Genomic DNA, 20,626 nt, shown 5'->3' with positions numbered 1-20,626 from the left:
ACTGGAACATCTCTTCTATGATAAGCATATTTTCAATTACTTAGTTCAAAGTCATTTTGATATTTTTCTGGGGTTTAAAGTAAAAATGTCATGTTGTGTAACAGTCCGGAGACAGTACAAATTTTATTAAAATAAAGTCTCATTAAAATCTGAAATTCTTAAAAAATAAGAGTTGGCATGAGTAATCTTTTCTTATTATGTCTCAAGAAAATAAGCACTGATTTGGTGGTTAAAAGTTTTTCAAATATTGATTATATTTTAAAATAAAAATGCAAAGTCGTGGTGTAACATGTATTTAATTTTGTTGTCATGTGACAAATATCAAACAGAAAAGACCTCCTTAGACCCGTAAGACTGTGACACATCAATAAATATCACAATTTTGACATTTAAGGCACATTTGGTTCAGGTCATTTGGTGTAACCATGATAAAACTTCCTGATATTCTTCACTTACAAACTCATGATATTTGTAAAAAAATATTTTTCACCTTAAAACATATGTTTGAAAACTCTTTTTGAAATGAAAGATTGATACGTCAGAGATTTTTTTAGCAGAGACGAACCATTTCTTTTAAAATGAATGGAAGAAATTAGAAAGGAAGTCCCGCCTTACAGGTAAAAGAGCCAATCACCTTTTAGATACAGACATCACCTGTCAATCAACTCGAGAATGTGCATGCGCATTAGCTATACAAGATGAGAAAATTGCGTGTTTTTAGCATAATCTGAGGTAAAGAAGCTCCATTTATGATATTTATGGTATGTTCTTTGATCATAATCTTGACCAACTGTTTTTGAGATTTCAGGCTTTCTCCATTCAAGCTGCACTGGCATGACTGGAGATAACCTCTCGAGAGCATGAAATATGACCTGGTTTTATATTCTGACCTGCTAATAATTGTTCTCATGCTAAAGGGATTATTAGTGGAGAACTGGATGCCATAAAAAGTCTTTATTCATTATTAGTACATGAGTGTCTCCACTAGGTGTCGCTGTAAGATGAAGTTTAAAGCACTTGTTTCACTTCAAAGAACACACGACTGTTATGCTGCATTATATCTGATTTCAGATGTGCTTGTGTTCATTTTCTGATGATTTATTTGTCTGTTTGTAGTTTCTGAACACGCTGTTTGAAACGGAGGAAGAGACAGAAATGCAGCTGTCACAGAATCATTTGAGAGATGTAAATGAATTTTACTATTGAGTATTGTGCATGCAGATTATATTTTAAATTGTTATAAGCTGAATCATGGTTTCTGGTGAGTTAAGACTAGTTTATTCATCAGTATTGGGTGCTTTAGGTGCAAAACTTTAATGTAGGAACTTATCTGAGATGTAATCATTATTTGTCAATCATATTTGACATGCAGGATCACAGAATGAAACACTGATGACAATAAACGGCAATAATGTTATAACTTAATTGAATAAAACATAATAATCAGCAATATGCATTCACATATGGCTTTATTGAATGTGTTTGAGCGTGTATTCCATGATGATGGGGTATTAGAAGTCATTACACAATGACGTAAAAGAACTGCTAAATCGTTTTTTTGAACCGGTTCATTGAAACGAACTGTCTGAAAGAACCGGTTCATTGAAACGAACTGTCCGAATGAAACGGTTTATTGAAACGAACTGTTTACAAGAACTGATTCATTGAAACGAACTGTCTGAAAGAACCGATTCATTGAAACAAACTGTCTGAATGAAACGGTTTATTGAAACGAACTGTCCGAACGAAACGGTTCATTGAAACGAACTGTCCGAATGAAACGGTTCATTGAAACAAACTGTTTGAAAGAACCGATTCATTGAAACGAACTGTCCGAAAGAACCGGTTCATTGAAACAAACTGTCCGAATGAAACGGTTTATTGAAACGAACTGTCCGAAAGAACCGGTTCATTGAAACGAACTGTCCGAATGAAACTGTTTATTGAAACGAACTGTCTGAAAGAACCGGTTCATTGAAACGAACTGTCCGAACGAAATGGTTCATTGAAACGAACTGTCCGAATGAAACGGTTTATTGAAACGAACTGTCTGAAAGAACCGGTTCATTGAAACAAACTGTCTGAATGAAACGGTTCATTGAAACGAACTGTCCGGATGAAACGGTTCATTGAAACGAACTGTTTGAAAGAACCGGTTCATTTAAACGAACTGTCTGAAAGAGCCAGTTCATTTAAATGAACTGTTTGAAAGAACCGGTTCACTGAAACGAACTGTCCGAATGAAACGGTTCATTGAAATGAACTGTCCGAATGAAACGGTTCATTGAAATGAACTGTCTGAATGAAACGGTTCATTGAAACGAACTGTTTGAAAGAACTGGTTCATTGAAACGAACTGTCCGAAAGAGCCTGTTCATTGAAACGAACTGTTTGAAAGAACCGGTTTATTGAAACGAACTGTCCGAAAGAACCGGTTCATTGAAACGAACTGTCCGAAAGAACCGGTTCATTGAAACGAACTGTCCAAAAGTAGGCAGGTCGGTGCTGTTTTGGTGGCACAGGGAGGACCAACAACACACATATATGTATGTATGCATGATCGAACGTGGGTTTTCTTGATTAAAAAAAAAGTAATCATGTCTGGTAATGTGCATGTAAAAGGGTTAGAAATAGAATTTTAGCTTAGCATAAAGCTAAATATTTACATGTCAGTTTACACAAGGAACTATTTCTGCTGCTCCAAACTTACTTAAACCCCACAACAACATTGTGAGAGCGCCCTCTGTCTGCTCGTATGAATGTAACGCATCATAAGAAAGTGTTTCACCGCTGTTCAAATGCTCCTCAGATCACATCATTAGTTACGTTCACACATACAACCTTTTACAGAAATGTACCTACAATTTCCAGTTTAGAGGTCATGTGTGAACACGACCCTTTTGAAAACACTGGTACATTTTTCTCTGGCAGTTTCCCTTAATGTGAAGTTGTATGTGTGATGGTATGTGTAAACAGCACATTTGGTCCATTTACCAGTAAAGGCAACACAACAATTTTCCTGTAATTTACCTGGTTGCATGTGTGAATGTACTTATATGGATAAATATTTTCCAATTAAATAAACTAAATATTAAATGACAATAAAATGCAAACTAACTCTTCAGTAATCAAAATACTTTTTGAATGTAACTGTATTCTAATTACCAATGATTTAAATCGTAACTGTAGTGAAATACAGTTACGTATATTTTGTATTTTAAATAAGTAATCCTGTTACATGTATTCCGTTACTCCCCAACCCTTTTTGAGTATAATGACACACTTTCGCCATGACTCTGTTCACAATATATTTCAGCCTCTCGTACCGTTTTGCTTCAGTATGATACACTGTTTTTACATGACCTCATAAATATGGTATTTTTTTATTTACAGTTCCATTTCAATTCCACAGTATCCATACTGTGTACTAGTTTCTTTGACATTCTCAACATATTCCAACTTTCAAGCATAAAACAGCATGTGATCTGAACTATTGTGATCAAACGAATTAAAATATCTGTGCATTATTTTATAACTAAATAATTATGTTTTGCTTTATCGCAATATCAACTCAATTAGATGCAGTAAATAATAAGTGTCAGCACAAACAAATAAAATATATGTTTACATTGTTGTAATAGTTGTTAATGAATCTCACTGATCCTTCCAAACAAATCTCCGCTAGAATATTCTACTGCAGCTGGATCCATAATATCACTCCCTACAGGTTACACACACACACACATACACACACACACACACACACAAACACACTGTCACACGCTCACACACACACATACACACTGTCACACTCACACCGTCACACACTCATACACACTGTCACTCACACACACACGCACACACGTTCACACGCACACACACACACTTACACAGGCACACACACAAATACACACACACACAACTTACACAAACACACACACAAACACACGCACATACAAACACACACGCACACAAATACAAAAACACACACACACGCTCAGGCACACACACAAATACACACACACACACACTTACACAAACACACACACAAATATACAAACACACACACACACAAATACAAAAACACACAAACATGCTCACACACACACACACAGGCACACACACAAATACACACACACACAACTTACACAAACACACGCACATACAAACACACACACACACAAATACTAAAACACACTCACACACACACACACACACACACACAAACACAAATACTAAAACACACACACTCTCACACACACTCTCTCACACACACACACACACACACACACAAATACTAAAACACACTCACACACACACACACACACACACACACACAAACACAAATACTAAAACACACACACTCTCTCACACACACTCTCTCACACACACACCCAAATACTTACACAAACACATACACACAAATCACATGGAATAAATTGAGATATAATATTTGAAGCCCAGTTGCCCCACCCCGTACAGTATGTTTACAAAATGTGACTGTAATGTTTTCCACAGACCTTATTTTACATGAAATTTAAAACTGCTATTCTAAAAAACATTTCGAAATTCCCGAAGGTGCCAATGATTAATAAGCCTTCCGGACTGACCAACAAATTGACATCATGACTGAACAACTCTATATCCAGTTTAACTCTAAAATATGTCACGTTATGAGAGTTTTTTCTATATTTTTGCCTTTGAGATCGCTTGAGTCACAATGATTTGCTATGAAGTGTTTTTTAAGGACAGGACTGTAAAAGTTTTGCAGTGTGGAGTCGATGTTTGCCCTGGAGCTCTTCAAACATCAAACTTAAAAGTCACAGAGTTTAAAACATACTAAAGTTTCATGAGTTCAGCAGTTTAGCTCTGAGAGAGAATCGTATGAAGTTGAGGGTTGAAGTTCAGCAGAAAGCGTTTAGACATTTACCCTCCACAGGGAAAGAGCTGCAAAACATCCTTAAACACAGTGATTCTAGACTGTTTTTTACTTCAGGAACCAGAGTTTTCAACAAACACTAACATTTAAAATATAACGACGATCTGCATAAGCACAAACATTTTTAATGACATCAACTGATGCATTTAAAGGGATAGTTCATCCAAAAATGAAAATAAGTAGTCCATACAACTTATGCACCGTATTCAAGTCTTCTGAAGTCATATGATCAGCCTGATCTCATGAAAATTACATGACTGTGGCGACACTTTTGCAATAAGACATTATGTGATTTATTTTTATATATATATGTATTGCAGCACTTCTGAGGTGAAATGTCCACTGTGTGGCGCTAAAAGCGAGTTACATGTTCTCTCCAACAGATTGTTTTTTTTCCCTCCCTTTTTCACCCCAATTTGGAATGCCCAATTCCCAATGCGCTCTAAGTCCTCGTGGTGGCGTGGTGACTCGCCTCAATCTGGGTGGCGGAGGACGAATCTCAGTTGCCTCCGCGTCTGAAACCATCAATCTGCGCATCTTATCACGTGACTTGTTGAGCGCGTTACTGCAGAGACGTAGCGCGTATGGAGGCTTCACGCTATTCTATGCGGTATCCACGCACAACTCGCCACGCGCCCCACCGAGCGCGGGAACCACATTATAGTGACCACGAGGAGGTTACCCCATGTGACTCTACCCTCCCTAGCAACCAGGCCAATTTGGTTGCTTAGAAAGCCTGACTGGAGTCACAAACAGATGAGGTTTTAAAGGTAAATGCTCTATGGAGTTTTAAATCACCAAACCGACCTCCCTACCCTAAACCTAACCGATAGTGTCAGAAAAACTTAATTTTGTGGTGTTTCTATGACACTTTGGGTTCATGTGTGGATTCGTACCCCACTCCTTTACATCACAAGTGTAACGCTCTATCAGTTGAGCTACTGCATAATTTTGTCACACCGGTGTTATTATAGTATTTATTTTTTTGTATATTATTTTACATTGTCATTTGAATTTCAGTTTTAAATTGAGTATTTTTCTTATTTGTTTTTTTGTAGTTTTTATTCATTTTTATTAACCCTGTAAAGCCTGACATATGAAAACATTTTCAGAAAATTCTAATTTTTTGACATTAAACTGTTTTTAGTGCTGTTAGACAAACTATAAAAAGAAATCCTAAAAAAAATGTTGTGCATGTATCATATTTGAAACATGCATTTCAAGGTTATTTTTTCAATAAAATAATATACAACATTTTAACCGAGCACAAGTTGCTTATATTCAGCAATATCGACATTTGAAAAAGGGAAATTATAAAAAAAAAATCCGCTGGGTCTCATGAACTTATGGTAAGATGACATCATAATAGCTTGTGATGTAAAATAATGAGATCTTTATAATGACCGAGCAGGCTGCATATATGAAAATACATAGAAATATTAGTTCACGCTTTAAATATATCTTATAAAATATATATGTCAGAATTTTCAAAGCTCTGTGATTGTTTTGTGGTGTGCATGAATGTAATGTAATGATGATCGAGAGATATAACTCAAAAGCCTGTTGTATCATATTTGATACATGGATTTCAACATGCGTTTTCAATAAAATAATATACAAAATTTTAATCAAGCACAAGTTGCTTATATTCAGCAAATACTCATTTTAAAATATCAGTAACAATATAATCATTAGTCACTTTTACTTTATTAAAATAAGCTGTCATTTATCCCAACATAAGTCACTTTTCATTTTAAAATATCAATACAATTCATTTTAAAGTAACTAGTTTTAAAGTAACAATATAATCATTACTTTAATAAAATAAGCTGTGTTTATTTCAAACTGAGTGAAAATGGAATAAAACTAAATTTACGGCACACTTAAAGGGACAGTTCACCTAAAAATGAAAATTCTCTCATCATGTACTCACCCTCATGCCATCCCATATGTGTGACTTTCTTTCTTCTGCAGAACACAAATGAAGATTTTTAGAAGAATATTTCAGCTCTGTAGCTCCATACAATGCAAGTGAATGGTGACCAGAACTTCGAAGCTCCAAAAAGGAGATAAAGTCAGCATAAACGTAATCCATAAGACTCCAGTGGTTTAATCCATGTCTTCTGAAGTGATCCAGTTGGTTTTTGAGTGTGAACAGACCAAAATATAACTCCTTTTTCACTGTACATCTTAACAGCAGTCTCCTTGGCGATCATGATTTCGAGCTCGATCACATTTCCTATAGCGCCAACTAGTGTCCTGCGCATGCATCACAGTTATACATATTTAACCATATAATTATTTATTGTAAACAGAAGCAAAGCAACATGCTCACTTTGCTACTGAAATAAATGTATTTCCAATTACTGCCAACTAAGGAACATACAGGTGCATCTCAATAAATTAGAATGTCGTGGAAAAGTTCATTTATTTCAGTAATTCAACTCAAATTGTGAAACTCGTGTATTAAATAAATTCAATGCACACAGACTGAAGTAGTTTAAGTCTTTGGTTCTTTTAATTGTGATGATTTTGGCTCACATTTAACAAAAACCCACCAATTCACTATCTCAAAAAATTAGAATACATCATAAACATTTTTAGTGAATTGTTGGCCTTCTGGAAAGTATGTTCATTTACTGTATATGTACTCAATACTTGGTAGGGGCTCCTTTTGCTTTAATTACTGCCTCAATTCGGCGTGGCATGGAGGTGATCAGTTTGTGGCACTGCTGAGGTGGTATGGAAGCCCAGGTTTCTTTGACAGTGGCCTTCAGCTCATCTGCATTTTTTGGTCTCTTGTTTCTCATTTTCCTCTTGACAATACCCCATAGATTCTCTATGGGGTTCAGGTCTGGTGAGTTTGCTGGCCAGTCAAGCACACCAACACCATGGTCATTTAACCAACTTTTGGTGTTTTTGGCAGTGTGGGCAGGTGCCAAATCCTGCTGGAAAATGAAATCAGCATCTTTAAAAAGCTGGTCAGCAGAAGGAAGCATGAAGTGCTCACAAAATTTCTTGGTAAACGGGTGTATTGACTTTGGTTTTCAAAAAACACAATGGACCAACACCAGCAGATGACATTGCACCCCAAATCATCACAGACTGTGGAAACTTAACGCTGGACTTCAAGCAACTTGGGCTATGAGCTTCTCCACCCTTCCTCCAGACTCTAGGACCTTGGTTTCCAAATGAAATACAAAACTTGCTCTCATCTGAAAAGAGGACTTTGCACCACTGGCAACAGTCCAGTTCTTCTTCTCCTTAGCCCAGGTAAGAAGCCTCTGACGTTGTCTGTGGTTCAGGAGTGGCTTAACAAGAGGAATACGACAACTGTAGCCAAATTCCTTGACATGTTTGTGTGTGGTGGCTCTTGATGCCTTGACCCCAGCCTCAGTCCATTCCTTGTGAAGTTCACCCAAATTCTTGAATCGATTTTGCTTGACAATCCTCATAAGGCTGCAGTTCTCTCGGTTGGTTGTGCATCTTTTTCTTCCACACTTTTTCCTTCCACTCAACTTTCTGTTAACATGCTTGGATACAGCACTCTGTGAACAGCCAGCTTCTTTGGCAATGAATGTTTGTGGCTTACCCTCCTTGTGAAGGGTGTCAATGATTGTCTTCTGGACAACTGTCAGATCAGCAGTCTTCCCCATGATTGTGTAGCCTAGTGAACCAAACTGAGAGACCATTTTGAAGGCTCGGGAAACCTTTGCAGGTGTTTTGAGTTGATTAGCTGATTGGCATGTCACCATATTCTAATTTTTTGAGATAGTGAATTGGTGGGTTTTTGTTAAATGTGAGCCAAAATCATCACAATTAAAAGAACCAAAGACTTAAACTACTTCAGTCTGTGTGCATTGAATTTATTTAATACACGAGTTTCACAATTTGAGTTGAATTACTGAAATAAATGAACTTTTCCACGACATTCTAATTTATTGAGATGCACCTGTAAATAACATTATATAACATGGCAATAAATTAAAAAAAACGGGGAGAAAAACAAAACAAAAATGGCCAGTAATGGTCCGCAATCTCTACTTGTTTTTTTGATAATGTAGGTGCGTTGTAAAATCTTGTCGCCCAGGTGTGTGACCTTTCAAGACACGATAATACCATTTGCTGTGTCTTTTGTTTAGTTTGTGTAATGCTTTTCATCATTACCTCATTTCTGCTGTCTTTGCCATATTCTAGGAATGCCAACGTCTCTGTGAGAGCGCAGGTGCGACTTCAAATTAGTAGAATTTCTACCATTCATTTCGGTGCCACAGATAGTATTGTGTGACACAATGATGCATTTGCTTTTTAGAGTCACTGTCATAGAGTACTCCTACTCAGCACTCGTATGTGATAATCTGCTTTTTACTCATGATTTGCGTGAAAGCAGCGTTGTCTTGAATCCAAGTTCATGACCATGTTTTCATGGACTCATGAGCAATTTGACTTGGTCTTGACGAACTCGAACAAGTGTGGACTCGGACTTAACCCTGAGTCCAGTCCAGGGTTGGCGCCACGGGGGTGGGGGGGGCACCAGGGGGCAGTGCCCCCTCAGCCAGACCACTGTGCCCCCTCTGTCAAAATGTTGTATTTGAGCCCATTTTTATAATTTAGTTATTATTTTTTAAATTAGTTTTACTTTTTTGACAGCCTAAATATACTCGGTTGTACAATAAATTAAATAAAGCAAATGAATCCTTAAACTATATGTGGTGAGTAATTGAACGTTTCAGATGAAAGGTGTCTTTCAGGTGACTGCTCTCTTCTTAATTAGAAAAAGGTCGTCTGCCATATAATTCAGTCTGAGCTCAGAGGCTCAAAGAGGGAAATGGATTTAAGAAAAGGAATTTAACTAGGATAAGGATTGAACTAAATGATGGAACTAAAAGGTGCGAGCATAAGTGGAGAGATGCGGTCCTCAAGAGGTTTAACACCAGCAGTCGTGAGTTCAGTTCTAGTTGTGAGGACAGCGGTTTATTGCTGTATTTTAATGGATATACATTAAGTTGTCTTAAACAATTATTTCGGTTGATAAATGGATAGAATTTCATGCACTCAAACAAAATTCATAACAATATTCCTTCAAATTGAATTAAGTTTTCTAATATAATTTTAATATAATGAGATTTAATTTATTTAATTTTGTTTAAGATTAATCAGTTAAATTTCATGGAATTTTTTAATGAAATTGAAATAACATAAATCTTAAATATAGGCAATTTTTTGGAGTGTGCGCTGCAGAGGATCATTTGATTAGACATTTATTAGACAAACAATTTTAGATCTTTTTGTTTATTTTGAATATTTTTGGCATTTTTGATTTCAGACACACGTATACAGGTGAGGGATAAAGAAGGGTCTTCTGGCTGCAGCCTCTGCTTCACAACAGTTACCAGGAAGTGAACATATATCATGCACTCTGCTTTAGGTGTTTAGGTTAGTGTGGTTTGGGGGTTCATTTTCAGCAATGTCACATCTAAGGGTAAAGTGGCCCGTCGAAATATCAAATGCTCCCTTGGGTAAATTATCCTGGCTCTGACTCTTGTCCAGTCGAGTTGGTTTTATTTACCTACAGTCAAAGAGACTATGTTTTGAGAGGAAACTCTGAGAAACTTCCATTTGTTAATAAGGGGCTATTCACACCAAACACGTTCGGTTCCACCCATGCTGTTTTTCAGTAGTTTTTCTATGTAAACATGCTAAACGGATGTCTTTGACTATTGCATTATGTATCGCTGTGTTTTTGGCGTCTCGCGCAAGAGCGCCACATTTTCTCCCCAATTTGGAATACCCAAATCCCAATGTGCTCTAAGTCCCGTGGTGGTGTGGTGACTCGCCTCAATCCGGGTGGCGGAGGATGAATCTCAGTTGCCTCCGCATCTGAGACTGTCAATCCATGCATCTTATCACGTGACTTGTTGAGCGCGTTACCGCATGTGGAGGCTTCACACTATTCTCCACGGCATCCACGCACAACTCACCACGTGCCCCACCGAGAGCGAGAACCACATTATAGCGACCACAAGGAGGTTACCCCATGTGACTCTACCCTCCCTAGCAACCGGGCCAATTTGGTTGCTTAGGAGACCTGGCTGGAGTCACTCAGCATGCCCTGGATTCGAACTCGTGACTCCAGGGGTGGTAGTCAGCACCTTTACTCGCTGACATCCCAGACCCCTGCGCCACATTTTTTATTTAAAAGTTATTTTGTCAAGTTAAAAAGAACATCATGTTAAAAACGTGTCTCGAGACACCTGTGTTATACTCTGTTCCCTGATAGCACCCGTACAACACCCAGACGTCTATTCGATGTGTGTGTGTGTGAGAGAGAGAGAGAGAGTGTGTGTGTGTTTGTGTGTGTGTGAGAGAGAGAGAGAGAGAGAGAGAGAGAGAGCGAGTGTGTGTGTGTTTGTGTGTGAGTGTATGTATGTATGAGAGAGAGAGAGAGAGAGAGAGTGTGTGTGTGTGTGTGTGTGAGAGAGAGAGAGATAGTGTGTGTGTGTGTGTATGTATGTATGAGAGAGAGAGAGAGAGAGATAGTGTGTGTGTGTGTGTGTGTGTGTGTGTGTGTGTGTGTGTGTGTGTGTGTGTGTGCATGTGTGTATAGGTTTTACTATCCTTGTGGGGACCAAATGTCCTCATAATGATAGTTGCACCAACATGTGTGTGTGTGTGTGTGTGTGTGTGTGTGTGTGTGTGTTTAGGGGTAGGGTTAGGGTTAGGGGATAGAATCTATAGTTCATACAGTATAAAAATCATTATGTCTATGGAGAGTCCTCATAATGATAGCTGCACCAACATGTGTGTGTGTGTGTGTGTGTGTGTGTGTGTGTGTGTGTGTGTGTGTGTTTAGGGGTAGGGTTAGGGGTAGGGGATAGAATCTATAGTTTGTACAGTATAAAAATCATTATGTCTATGGAGAGTCCTCATAACGATAGCTGCACCAACATGTGTGTGAGTGAGTGTGTGTGTGTTTGTATGAGTGTGTGTGTGTGTGTCATCTAACGCACTGTTTCAGACACAAACTCAGTTTTGTTTGTTTTAGTATTTGATACTTAATTCTGTTTTTAAATGACCCAGGGCTTGCAGGAGAACTGTTTAAGCACACACACACACAGTCATAAAGGACAGGAGCCTGTTACCATGGAAACAGCGAGAAGAGAGTGTGTGCTTGTGTCAAAGTACATCAGGTCTTTTTAACATTTTCGAATGAGTTTTGTCCTGTATGGCAATTTTACCTCCATTTGTTGATACAACATATTTCAACCTTTTCTACATCAGTATCTGACTGAAACCTTTGTTTCTGACAGGTTTAAGAGCACACGAAACATCAAACATCACGTCTGAATTTATAAAATGGACATTTGTTGTCGTGGATGCTGAAATACACAATATAAATTAAACATGCAATGTAACAAGGTCATGTGACAACAATGTAATATACTGCATACCGTTTCTCACACTATTTTAAAACGTAGTATGCGGAATGCAGTATATGAGTCACTCCTGACATACAGCAACTTTTCAACTATAACTTCAAAAGAAAATTAATAAATTCAATGTGTTGTACAGTGGCAAGAAAAATTATGTGAACCTTTTGGAATTAGCTGGTTTTCTGCATTAATTGGTCATCAACTGGACGTCTACAAAAGCTAATTAGAGTCAGGAGTTGGCAAACCTGGCATCCAATTAATGAAACGAGATTGGAGGTGTGGGTTAGAGCTACTTTGACTTATAAAAAGCACTCAAACCTTTTGAGTTTGCTATTCAAAAGAAGCATCTGCTGACGTGAACCATGCCTCACAAAAAAAAAAAGAGTTCTCAGAAGACCTACAATCAAAGTTATCTGGATGAGCTTAGATATTCATCTTTAAACCGTTAGACAAAGTGTCTATAAATGGAGATGATTTAGTACTATAGGTACTCTCACTAGAAGTGGCCGTCCAGTCAAGATGACTCAAAGGGCACACCGCAGAATGCTCAATGAGGTAAAAAAAGAACCCTAGAGTGACAGATAAAGACATGAAGGAATCACTGGAACTGGTTAACATCTCTGTTCATGAGTCTACTATACAGAAAACATTAAACAGGTATGGTGTCCATGGCAGGACATCATGAAGGAAGCCGCTGCTTTCCAACAAAAACATTGCTGCGCACCTGAAGTGTGCCAAAGACCATCTTGACACTCCAAAACACTACTGGGAAAATGTTATGTGGACTGATGAAACTAAGGTTGAATTGTTTGGGAAGAACACACAACAGTTTGCTTATATAGTTACTTTTTTTTCACTTTAAATCTTGTGAAATGTAATAGTTTTCATGGTAAATAACTAATAAAATCACTAGTTTAGTAAAAAAAAATTAATATTGATGTTTTTATGTGAGTATGGATCCTCTCGGTACAAAATCAGCTTCAGAAGTGTATTGAAAGAATACTTAGGATTCATCCACCCATCCCTTTTTTTGATTGTTGTCAAGTCTTGTGCCTTAAACAGCACTGCTCTCTTTTAGGTCCTGTACACTGCTCTGAGAGAGAGGCAGACAGCTACAGTAGTTCTGCCATATTTGACGTGTGAGTGACAGATTTGTGTTGTGTCCTGCAGGAAGTGATGTCACACAGCAGTTTCAGAGGATTGTGAATGAGACGCTTTGATGTTCTGATGAATCCAAACACTGATCTGACACATCTCAAACACCACGACTCCAGACTGAGTGAAAAAGCTTCTCTTTTATACACACAGTGGGCTTCAAAAGAATGAAAATGCTTCTATTTGACATTTTTCTAATTCAATAGTTTTTCCCCACCACAAATTATATTATCAGTATAACAATTTAAGTAAAAAAGATTTGTTTTCTTCAAAAAAACACAAATTGAAGAATGTTTCAGTATTTGTTCTGTCTTTTGCTTTAATGACATTTTGAACAAAACCTGATGATCATGTTCTCCAGCATGATTTGAGAATATTCCGATATTTCTGATCATCTGTGCAGAGTTCACGTGATTAATGACACTCATTTATTTACATTTGATTAGTGAGTCTCAAAGACAGTGTTTATGCTCTTCATGAAGTCAAACTACCAATGGATTACTGACAGTGACTCTCAACATTAAACTGGGATAAAATCATTTTTACTTTCTAAAAATTACACAAATATATATATATATATATATATATATATATATATATATATATATATATTTCTTTTTTTTTTTTCGGAATTACACATTTTAATTTCATAACAATTCCATTAAATGTAATTACGTAATCTTGAAAAAAAAAATATATATATTTTTTATTGACATGAACTAAAAGCAGTCTGGTGATTTCTCATTCCCAGCATGTGTTGAATGGGAATGAAAGGGGAGAATAATTGTGTTAATTAAAGCTGCATTGGGAATGACATGTGTTACACTGTGTCACACAGTGGCCAGCTGACAGATAGCTGTGCAATGTGTATAAACCTCACTCTCCTGAACTCAAGAGGTGCACTAGCTAGAGCCTTTAGCCTCCTTGTTAGTGCACCCGCCTCCCATGCCGGAGATGCAGGTTTGAGTCCCGTATGGAGTGGGTAGAACAAGAGCGTCACAATGGTGCCATGACCCGGATGGGAGTGAGGTTTAGGGGGGTGAGTGTAACGGTGGCCAGCTGATAAATAGCTGTACAATGTGTATAAACCTCACTCTCCTGACCTCAAGAGGTGCACTAGCGACTAACACTAAAGGCTGTAGCCTTTAGCCTCCTTGTTAGCACGCCAGCCTCCCATGCCGGAGGTTTGAGTTCTGTACGGAGCGGGTAGAACAGAAGCGTCACACATGCATACTATATTTCTGCTGTATAAGAAATGTCAGAAATTGTGAGAAGTATGGTAGCATGCCATTCTGAAGTCAGTATAGCAAGAAAATTAAAGGGGGAGACTAGTGTTCACTGTTCTGTTATATTGAGTAATGTTGAAGAGTGGAGCTTGAGCTAAAGTTCAGGACCGGTACATACTGTACTCAAAGCAAACTTTCACCAACACAAAACATTTAACATTCTAATGTTTACTCAGTTCAATTAGGTATTGGCTACACAAAGTATTTGAGTTGACACAGTGATTTCATATTAAGACAACTCATTTCAAACATGCTGAACCAGTGTCACTGACTGAAATAAGTTCAGCCAGAGTTATTCTCTTTTAGGAAAACTGTCAGGAAATTGTGGAAAGAGATTCTGAGGGAACGCAACTGAGTATATGTTTGTATTTCGTCCCTATATAAAGACAAAATCCCGCACCCTTCTATAGCTTGCAAAGACGCTGTGCAAAATTTTGGTCACACGATCTTCATCAGACATTTAATGACACTGAGTGCAAAACCGACAAATTTAAAATAGGTTATAACATATCAAAACTATCAAGTTGTTGACAGTGTCGTGACTTTTGTCTTTATTAATAGCTGATGTCTTGTTTATTTATTGTCTGTAATTTGTCCCTGAAATGCTCGTCTTTACATTTGTTTGATTTCGGTTGTCTGTTTTTGACGTCTCATGGCCTCAACGCTGCTATTATGTACCAGGAACTTTTGAAATCAAACAGCTTTGATTCTTTTAACAGTGTGTAGATCGGGGGTGTCAAACATACGGCCCGCGGAAATGCTGTCAGACACAAAGACGCGCGTTTGAAGAAACACACTTGATTATACAGTACTGTGCAAAAGTTTTAGGCACATCAGATTTTTCACAAAAGCATTTGTCTTTAGATGGTTATTTATATCTTCAGCTTTAGTGTGTCAATAGGAAATATAAATGTTAAACTCACAAACATTACTTTTGCAAATAGAAAAGATTTGAATAGAAGAACAGGGAGCCCTGCAACAGATGTCATGGCCCCCACTGAACACAGAGTCAGTCTGAGATTACGTAAAGAGACAGAAGCAGTTGAGACTAAATAGATAGAAGAACTGTGGCAAATTCTCCAAGAAGTTTGGAACATCATATGAAGCCATTTATTATCACATAGTTGTTTGGCTCCTTTTTAAATCATAATGATAACAGAAATCACCCAAATGGCCCTGATCAAAAGTTTACACACCCTTGAATGTTTGGCCTTGTTACAGACACACAAGGTGACACACACAGGTTTAAATGGCAATTAAAGGTTAATTTCCCACACCTGTGGCTTTTTAAATTGCAAAAAACCACACCATCTTTTCCCAGAGCAGCCTGTATTTCTCCTGAGGTTACCTGTGGGTTTTTCTTTGTATCCCGAACAATTCTTCTGGCAGTTGTGGCTGAAATCTTTCTTGGTCTACCTGACCTTGGCTTGGTATCAAGAGATCCCTGAATTTTCCACTTCTTAATAAGTGATTGAACAGTACTGACTGGCATTTTCAAGGCTTTGGATATCTTTTTATATCCTTTTCCATCTTTATAAAGTTCCATTACCTTGTTACGCAGGTCTTTTGACAGTTCTTTTCTGCTCCCCATGGCTCAGTATCTAGCCTGCTCAGTGCATCCACGTGAGAGCTAACAAACTCATTGACTATTTATACACAGACACTAATTGCAATTTAAAAAGTTCATAGACAAACTGTTCTGTGAAAATTGTTTTAGAAAGTAACTCAAAAGCAAAGTAATTTGTAATGTGATTACTCATGAAGTAATCGGTAAAGTAATCCAATTACAATTTTTAGAGAAGTAATAAGTCATTTGTAGCCGATCACAATTTTAGAGTAACTTACCCAACATTGGCTGCTACTGAGGTTGAGCTACGGGTAGGTTTAGGAGTAGGGTTAGGGGTGGGTTTAGGGTGTCCGCGTTGCGGATCGCTTGACTGGGCGCAGCCTACATTTTCTTGACCCGCGCATGCATGTGCCTGCTACTGACTGTACTCAAAGAGTATCACAAAGATGTTATAGTAGGCATGCGTCAAACATGTTCGTTTTTCGTGTGCGGTCGGCCAGGCACGAGCCGATCCAGAATGCAACAAAACGATCCGGAACACGTAAAAAGGAATACCTAGGCCTTAATTGTTGGGGTTGGGTTAGGGGTTAACAGCGTAACTACAGATGTAATTAGATGCAGTTACTTTTAATGTAAGTACAATGCAACAAAAGTAATTAGTATCAAATGCTTAAGTACATAGTAGTTAAAGACACCTACTATAATATAAAGTGGGTCCGTAAGGTCTTATATAATGACTTATTTGATCTAATGAGGGTTGGGAAACACTGGAAGTAGAAATAAATCTACAGAATCACTGAATTTGAAATCACTTTAAAAGACTTACCTGCCAATGAAGATGTTGTGTGTTTGTTCAATCAGAGAGCTCTTGAAATGCAGTTATACTGTACTATAAATGCACTAGTTAGTGTACATCAGAGCTGTATGCGTGAGGTTTATACACTGAATGTATTTATGTTCAGTCAAGGTGAGAATTAGAAGAAATGTGTGAGTCTTAAATAAGCACACGACACAGAGTTTAAGAAGTATATAACCAATTGTATTCCCTTCTGTTAATATACACATATGCAGATTCATGTCACTGGAACATTTAGTGTAACATTAGAACATTTAGTAAGAACAGGGGAGAAATGCAACTAAAACAGATGAACAAAAGAAATGAAGACACACTCCAACAAACACACGGAAATGGAACAGTGAGATAAAATTAAGTACAAACAGCCTCAATGATGGATGTGGGAAATCAAAATAATTCAAACAGAGGACTGATGATCAAAGTTATCTAACTAAAAGGATTTATTCCGTTTATGTGAAGGATATATATTTGTTTGTAAACCAAATCACATTTTGTTGTGTTTATTAACAAGGAAAATCTGCGTTCCGGAATCTGATTTACTGATCTTTTACGTTCTTTCATTTTTTTTCTTTTTTCTCAGGGATGATTATTAGGAAAAACACATCTGTTTTAGCACTGGGATGAGATTAGAATATTTAGACATTTCACAAACTGTTTTAAACATTTTCTTTTTCGATGAAGAGTTTAGTTCTTTTAATAGACTTGAGAAAATTGGAATACTAGAGTTCAAGATGTACATCTTCATAGGAACAGGCGATTTCATCTGTCTCTCGAGAGAGTTCGTTCCTTTTACTTAAATGCTGAAAATGCAAACCTACTTTCCTCCTGAACGTCCAAGACGAAGAACGTGAGCGTGGTGTCCCTCAAAGATGCAGGTACGTTCAGGTTCTCTACTTACGGGATGTACATTGTCTTTTCCCTTTTACATTATAACAAAATAAAAAAAGAAAACACGCACACATACATACAAAACAAAAACTAAAATCTAGCGTTCTGCTCCAAAGACTCTGGTTTCTCCACTGATGTAATTGGTTGAAGTAATGGGAGATTCGAGGAGGAATTAGTGTCTCTTTCACAACCATTCCTTCTCAGTGAGGTCCATCTTTTCTGAAATATCTGTATATCAATATATCTTTCTGGAATTGAGTCACGTTCTTGTTGAGGGATGTTTGTGAGGTTCTTGTATGTGGTACTTTGAGCAGAAACCAAGATCCTTCACAGACCCCTGTGCAACCCCTTAAAACACATGACTAATATCTGCTGGAACATGGGGTGACCATGGGCCTCGGCTGAAGGGATCGTCCACAGATGTTTAGTAGTTCTCAAGTTTTGCTAGTTGATTGATATATATATATTAATTGGTTTGACTCCACAGAAACAGTTTAGTCTCTTTTCGTTTTGAATACCACATGCTGGAAACACAACAGATTTACGTTGCATCTGCTCCTGAGCACCAAGGACGAGGAGAAGAAGAGAGAACAAGCCAAGAACGGGAGAGAGATCAAGGATGAAAACTTGGAGTCGGATTTGACACAGAGCTGGTTTGGCATTAGAGTGTGACCGCTAAACGATTTCATCACCATCTGTTCCCAAAATGTCACCTACGCCAACTCGTTCCAATTCAACAGCTCTCATTTTCGAAAGGATTCTCAATCTGATGGATCCCCCCATCTTGGCAAGCTTTTGACCTCAGGTTTGGAGATGATATGGATATTTACAAACCAACTAGAGTCTGGAAAGATTTCCACTTTCCATTGGTAAAAAGGTAGAGGTGGAATTGTTTATTGGGATTAGCTATCAAAAATGGAAATTAGAGAGGGAACTATTCCAAACCCTCGAAATGAAGCCAACAACTTGACGGATTGGGGAAGAAAACGAGACGGATGTCAACACTTGAAATTTGACCAGAAAACTGCCAACTTTCCATTCCTCAACCTCTCTCCTCCTTAAATGCCTATCTCCTCCCCCTTCGTCCCTCTGGAGGCCGAGCTCAGACGTAATACTCCTTGTCTTTGTTTTTCTTACTCTTTGTGCCCGTCTTGGAGGCGCCGGGCTGCTTTTCCTTTACTAGTGCGCCGTTGCTTTGCGTGGCTGAATTGCTAATGTAGTTGCGACTCTGGTCCACCTGGTAGGAGCCTTCGTCACGATTGCGGTACTTGTACATGGCATAGAGGAGGATGAGGATGCAGAGCGCCGCTGCGGCCACAATGCCCACCACCATACCTGTCGTGCTGCTGGACTCTCGGATCACCTCCACCGCTCCTGGCGGTCCTCTATCCGGTGACGAGGGGTCTGTATTGGGTACATGGGGGAAATTGGGAGGATACGTTATACCTGGTATATGTCGTTGCCGCCCGCCATGCTCAGGGTCGCCTGACGGATGCACGGGCGGCAGCAGAACCTGGTCACGGGTGTTCATTTTACCCGCGGGGATATTGGGACCGATGTTGATGCCAGGTTTGAGGCGGGGGACGAGCTGCTCTGGGGGCACTGTTGGGGTGAATGGGAGCGACGGCCGTAAACGAGAGAAGTGGCGGTCGCCACTCCGGGGGTTTTCGGCCGCGGGGGGAGGCGGAAGAACAGTCCGGTCGGTGACGAGGGGCAATTTTTTATAATAATCCTCATCGTCTGACTCGGTCATCTCTCCCGAACCGTACGCCGAGACCTCCATGGGTTCTTCGCAGTCCTCTTGGTCCTGCGGACAGGGGGGTCGACCGGGCAGCGGCAGGGACTCTTTGGTGGTCTCAAGCAGGGTGAGGAAGGGGCGATAGGTTGGGGGCGGGGGAATAATGGGGTAACGTGTCGCAATTGAAGGGGGCTCAAGGGAATCCACGGTTATAATGGGTAACACTAGTTCACCTCCTAGGACGAAAAAGAGAAAGGCAGGCAAACTGCATTAGTTGGACTCAAACATAAAACAGTCAAAGAACGAAAAATAACAGCAACACTGGTTCATTAGAACAACACTAAGACTTCAGTGAGGTTAGTTGGTTGATGCCCACGAAACCTGTCAAGAAAATGTCCTGGTCATATTCAACCCCAAATAAAAAAACAAAACAAAAAAAAATTACATTGTATTTTGCATAAAGAAAAAGAAGCCTAGATTTAGGCCCACTGTGACATTATTTTCAGAACACTTATAGTAAGCACATTTTACCCCCCAATTCTCATAACTGTAACACGTCAGGATGTTTTATTTTCCTATTGTTTGCAATAATGGTTCTAATTACCATAACATAGTCATGTTTTACTATATTACAGTAAACCCCATAATCACCGTAAACAATGATTTAAACAACTTCACAGCTCAAATAATACACAAGTTTTAACAGTAGAATTAATTTAAGTGCTTCTATTAAATTATAAACGTCACATTCCTGTATTTAAACC

At 38.5% G+C, this 20,626-nt stretch overlaps 1 protein-coding gene across 4 annotated transcripts in view; it reads right to left on the bottom strand.

Annotated features, from left to right (window-relative positions):
- Positions 1-17,403: 17,403 nt before the first annotated feature.
- The window catches only part of LOC127410360 (neurexin-2-like), a 495,400-nt gene continuing 492,177 nt past the window's right edge, over positions 17,404-20,626 (bottom strand). For 3 of the 4 annotated variants that reach the window (XM_051645582.1, XM_051645589.1, XM_051645608.1), the window contains one exon: positions 17,404-20,098. In XM_051645582.1, coding sequence (XP_051501542.1) covers positions 19,227-20,098 — 872 coding nt within the window. In that variant the 3' untranslated portion in view covers positions 17,404-19,226. The remainder of the gene's footprint in view (positions 20,099-20,626) is intronic. The other variant, XM_051645599.1, reaches the window with a different exon arrangement.

The sequence above is a fragment of the Myxocyprinus asiaticus genome, chromosome 2 (genome assembly GCF_019703515.2).
Source record: "Myxocyprinus asiaticus isolate MX2 ecotype Aquarium Trade chromosome 2, UBuf_Myxa_2, whole genome shotgun sequence".
NCBI lineage: Eukaryota > Metazoa > Chordata > Actinopteri > Cypriniformes > Catostomidae > Myxocyprinus > Myxocyprinus asiaticus.
The sequence above is the reverse complement of the archived record's forward strand: the minus strand, read 5'-3'. Positions and strand labels throughout refer to the sequence as shown.